Source organism: Sinocyclocheilus grahami, unplaced genomic scaffold, assembly GCF_001515645.1.
Source record: "Sinocyclocheilus grahami isolate Dianchi unplaced genomic scaffold, SAMN03320097.WGS_v1.1 scaffold223.1, whole genome shotgun sequence".
Lineage (NCBI taxonomy): Eukaryota > Metazoa > Chordata > Actinopteri > Cypriniformes > Cyprinidae > Sinocyclocheilus > Sinocyclocheilus grahami.
Genome location: NW_015505402.1, coordinates 15248 through 20945, shown reverse-complemented (window position 1 = coordinate 20945; position 5698 = coordinate 15248). Strand labels below are relative to the sequence as shown.

Here is a 5698-nt window from a genome sequence, read left to right as displayed (position 1 = left end):
ATATCCATAATATAAAATAAAAAAATTGTAAATTGTAAAAATTCTGTAACAATACCACACACCTTATATAAGACTATAATCCTTAAACATATTTCTCCCAGAATGCAAAGCTCCAGAGTGTGAGAGGTGTTTCAATAAAGACTTCTGCACCAAGTGCAAGGGAGGATATCTGCTCTTCAAAGGCAAATGCTTCAAAAACTGTCCAGAGGGCACATTTCCTCAGTCCACAGACTGTGTTGGTAAGCACTTTACTCGCTTTCAGACCTTTTTTATGGGTAGATGCCATTAAACTCTCATTACCATACTGAAAGAAACCTATCAGTCATGTTTTATTTGAAACAACTACATCAAGATGTTTTCTCATGTGTGGCAATGAAAAGCAGCAGATATGGACTTGTATTTGGGTTGCAAGTATGGGTTGCATTTACCAGGGTATTTACATGCCATTAACTTGATGTTGCGCAAATACTTGCTTACTCACACAGTAGCTTTGACACAAAAGATTAAGTCAAGTCAAGTCAAATTACATGTATTTATAGTGCTTTATACAATACAGACTCTTTAAAAGCTGTGGAAGCAATAAAAAACGATTTCAAAAAACTAACTGCAACTTTTTATTTCATAATTCAAAAAAAAAAAAAAAAAAAACACAATTCATTTTCCCCCTCACAATTCTGAGTTTGTAACTCACATTTAAACCTTTTTTCCTCAGAATTCTGAGTTTACATTAAACTTTTTTTCCAGACATGGACTAAAAAATAAAAAAAAGGTAATAGTAATGGAGCGTAGCGTTAGTTCTGGCAGGTCACGTTAGTCAAGCGTGCATCAGCTGACACTCGTCTACCTATAGGGACACGACGGCAATCATAATTCCCTTTATAAGGTTCTTTCAGTCATTATTCAGCAGCTATCGCTTTGCTCAGGAGCTAATCACCCACCTCCATCCCCAACTCCTCCTCTCGTCCAGTCAGGACTCGGCATTGGATATTTCTCATTGAGTCAGACCACTGAATTATGTTGTCATATAAAATAATCACTTAGAACATTAATGATATCTGCTACATTAATCATTAATGTTGGCTCTGTTCTGTTTACCCTAGGGGGGTTATTAATGCTCTCCCTGCTCCTTTCCATGCTAGGCTGCATGGATGGGCAAGGAGTGTTAGCCCAGAACAGAACCATACCCCCAACCTAAAATGCATGCTAATTGTAAGTTATCTTTGACGATAGGGGTCCTGACAGAATTTTTTTAATCTCACAATTCTGACTGTTTTTCATGCAATTGCAAGTTTATATCGCACAATTCCAACTTTATATTTATAATTATGTATTGATTAAAAAGTTGCAATTACATTTATATTTTTTTATCCCATGGTGGAATTAAGCTTCCATGCAAACCTGCTTCACAGTAATAAAAATGAAAATAGCAATATTAATGTTGCACAGTTATTCATTCATAAAACTAATGCAATTTCAGCAGTAAAATAGCCCTACAGAAAACAATAGTGTTATTATTCAGCTCAAGTCAGTTCAGTGTTGATTTAGTTCAGTTCAGTAGTGTTGATTTTGCAGAGTTCATCAATTAGGAAAATAAAGATCAGGAATAGCTCGCCAAAAAAGGAAAACTGTCAGTCAAAATAAAATCTATTTTGCAGAATAAGTATTCTTTATCTGTTTGTACTCCAGAAGGCTGTGTGCTCAGTATTTTGGGGTTTTGGGGTGAATGGAGCCCATGTCAGCACAACGGCCAAAAGTGTGGTGTCAGATGGGGGCAGCAGAGCAGGACCCGTGAGCTGTCCAGAAGCACGCCTGAAGAGACAGAAACACTCTGCCCACATCAGACTGAGAGCAGAAAGTGCCGGATGAAGAAAAAGTGTCCAAAAGGTGATTCATATTTTGAAATGTTCATGCCAACTGCAGAATAAGCCCCACTTTTAGCTGATCCTCTTTAAACCCTCTCTTGTTTCCACATCAAGCCTCTTTAGCATTTTTTTTGTAGCCACTCACACTACACTCACATTAACTGAAACACAAGATCCAAACATTGACACTATAGAGAGTTAAAATGGTTCAATGACTTTGTGTTTTGTTTTCATTTGATGATCTACTGGAAATCATTTGTTTGCAGCAATCTTCATTATCGCAGGCAGATCAAATGTCTGATTATATTGTATTATATTATATTATATTATATTATATTATATTATATTATATTATATTATATTATATTTACAAATTATTTTCAGCCTTGATAATAATGATAATAATAAATGTTTCTTGAGCAGAAAATCAGCCAATTCGAATTATTTCCGAAGGATCATGTGACACTGAAGCCTGAGTAATGATGCTGAAAATTTAGCATTGCATCACAGGAATAAATTACATTTTAAAATATGTTAAAAAAGAAAACAGTTATTTTAAATTAGAATAATATTTCACATCATTACAGTTTTTAGTGTATTTTTTAATCAAATAAATACAGCTTTAGAGAGCAGGAATTCTTACCAGCCCCAAACATTTAAAAGGTAGTGTATATAATATAATACCAGAGACAAATCTTAGTGTAGCAGAATTCAACAGAAAGTCTACTCAATTTCTACTGTTACTATCCACATCAGATGTTCTCCATCAGTACCATTGTGGTTTATCTCTGAAGTTGACACCTCAAAGACTTACTTATGGTGTGACCAATGAGAACCCGATGATTTAATTTAGTCCTAGGATGTCCTCTAGATTAACACAAGATCATTTCCTTTCTTCTCAAGTTTCTTGGTCTTCAAGTGTAACCCTGAGAGCTAATGAAAGTCAGGCAGCGCATCTCAGAACGGCTCACAGCAGAAGATTTGCCAGTGTTTTCTGTTATGACCCCCAGGTGACCCAAACTCACCTACCTAAATCCTAACACACAAACCTCTGATCTTAACATGGAGATTGATGTTGGTTTTAGTATTAAAGGGTTGGGCGGTGGCCGCTGTGGGCCTAAAACAGATGATTCAGGGATCTAAATATCAAATTTTAGTGCTTTGTGTGTGCATAATCTGAGAAAATGAAAAAGTTAGGAAGCTTTAATCACAGCAGGTAAAACGCAGGGCAGAGAATATCAACAGATAAAAATGACTGGAGAGAACCAAGAGGAGAAAAACAGGAAAAATGATGGCGAAAGTGGCATTCTTGCCAAGCCGTGGTGTTTTCCAGACCACAGACCCCATTCCTTAGGCTATAATAACCGTTTACTCCAGTTTTATGATGCTCTTATTATGTCTCCTTTAAAAAGACAAACATGGATTATGATTTGGTTTTAGCTAACAAAAATGTTGCATAAATACACTTAAGCACCCACCTCTGCACAGTATTTGTTCCGCTTTTGCGCCAGAATATTTTTTTTGTCTCTTTTCTGAGGACGACAGTACATACCACCCTGAAGCTCCTCTGTTGCTGATTTTGAATCTTAAAGTCAAACCAGATATGAACATCTGAAGTACTGTAAGGAACTCAATGAAGCATTCTCAGGTTATGAGCTGCCCATTGCATGACAGTGAGAAATTGACCACTAACACAAAAAATACAAAAATAAATCTAAATCCTTGTTTCAGCACGTTGAATTAAAACTAAGGCATTGAAAGTCAACAGCTCCCTTTTATATAAATAAATAAATGAGGCTTTTTAAATCAGTACTGCATTTTGTTTTATGTTGATATTTTGTTGCACTGTACTGTTTAATTTTTTACAGAATTTAATTTAATTAAATTTTATGTCAGGAGTGCCGCTCAAATGTTCACGCAAAGAAAGAAGGCGCAACTTTTATTCTCGCTGTAGTATTGTTGCCGCTGCCGCCATGTCGTGAAGACGCTGTGTGCTTCTTTGTGAAAGCGAAACTACTTTGTTTGGCCTTCCAAAAGATGACAATATCCGCTTCGTCATGCCTGGAGCTGATCTGGGCTGGTTGCTGAGGAAATACTACAACTTTGCGCTGTGGATCGCCAGATCGGCTTTCACCGTGGACGAAGCGGAGTCCAGTCCGGGGTCGTCACATGTGGTTGCAGCAAGCCCACCCGCCGCCGCTCACTCAAGCCGGCCGCCGCTCACTTTAGCCCGCCGTGTGTGATGCTGTGTTTCGTTGTGAAAGCGAAACTACTTTTTTTGGCCTTCCAAAAGAGGACACGACTAGAAATCAGTTCAACCCAAGTATTCAGATGTGTGCAGCACATTTTATGTATTTTTATGTGTTTCCTGACTGTTTCCTGATCCTGGTAGAGTAGACTACAATGCCGGCTGTTCTGACTCACAGACTGTAAGTACGTTTTTTATATTTAAAGAATTTTGCCACTGACGATTCAAATGCGAGTTTTGAGCAGTGTAGAGTAGTATTTGTAGTTTGTCATTTCTCCGATCACAAATGCAGACATGGTTTTATGTTTACGCAGCGCGATTCAATGCAACGCGTAAAAAGACAGTATAAGTCATTATAATCCTTATTATTTATAATGGGTTTTAATGTTTTTGTCTCATTGCTCCGGCCCGACGGCATCACAGTATGGTAGGGGCGTAACATTTCCGTCACACGCTTGAGGTATTCAGCCAATCACAACGCACTGGATAGCTGGCCAATCACATCTCGCTTTTCAGACCGATGAGCTTTGTAAAAATCGACGCGTTTCAGAAAGGCGGGGCATAGAGGAGAAACAATAATGTATAGTATGTTGAAAATAATGTGTTTTTTGAACCTTAAACCACATAAACACATTTCATTACACCAAATACACAAAATAATGTTCTTTTTAGCAACATCATATGACCCCTTTAATGCTGTACATCAATAATAAAGGACATATATGGTTTTACTGCCTACATTATTTAACTTGAATATGATTCACTGTTTTATATGGTTTTATGGTTTTATCTTGACAGATAAAAAGAACAATGTAAGGAGAGAAGAAAGAAGAAATGCACAGAAAATGCTGAAGCTCTTTGGGAACAAAACTGTCACAGAACCTCCATGGCAAATGTAAAAAAAAAAAAAAATATATATATATATATATATATAGTTAATATATAGTAAATATTTTTTTATTCATTTATTTTTTAAACAGTAAATACATTTTCCCTAGATTTTACATTTAAAATATTTTACAAATATTATTATATTAAATAATAAAGTTTAAACTTTTTAAAAATAATATAACTTTTTTTAAATACTATAGTTTAGTTTTAAATCATTTTTCTCATATTTTACTCCAAAACATTTTGGTGGGTCTTGAGGCTATGCCTCACTAGATGGTTCCTTGCGTGTAAACATTCAGGAAACCCTGGAGTCAATAGTCCTACCCTCAGGCTTATTGTGGACCATACTGTGGACGTCCTGGAGCTGAAAAGGTCCATTCAGTGCTGGTTCTCCCAAGGGAAGCTCTTTGACCGTGGGGGGCCTGGGCCTCCAAACGCAGGCCTGCTATTGTCCATCTGGCCTCTGATTGGTTTGAACTACTGTACTTCACAAGCGCAAGACCTAAAGACCTGACAATTTCTCACTAGCACAGCGGTAGGAAGAACATGCAGCCATAAACACAATGCCTTTGTTTTTCAGATCCAGGACTTGGCAATCCGCTGCATCCAGAAAAACATCAAGAAGAACCGGGGTGTGAAAGGCTGGCCATGGTGGAAGCTCTTCACCACCGTCCGTCCTCTCATCGAGGTTCAGCTT

At 37.2% G+C, this 5698-nt stretch overlaps 1 protein-coding gene across 1 annotated transcript in view; it reads left to right on the top strand.

Annotated features, from left to right (window-relative positions):
• LOC107596832 (R-spondin-2-like) overlaps nucleotides 1-5689 on the top strand; it is a gene marked incomplete at its 3' end in the record, with an annotated part of 8579 nt that extends 2890 nt beyond the window's left edge. The window contains exons 3-7 of the mRNA XM_016287679.1: nucleotides 102-239; nucleotides 1687-1884; nucleotides 4909-5005; nucleotides 5275-5471; nucleotides 5582-5689. Coding sequence (XP_016143165.1) covers nucleotides 102-239; nucleotides 1687-1884; nucleotides 4909-5005; nucleotides 5275-5471; nucleotides 5582-5689 — 738 coding nt within the window. The remainder of the gene's footprint in view (nucleotides 1-101; nucleotides 240-1686; nucleotides 1885-4908; nucleotides 5006-5274; nucleotides 5472-5581) is intronic.
• Between the last annotated feature and the right edge of the window lie 9 nt (nucleotides 5690-5698).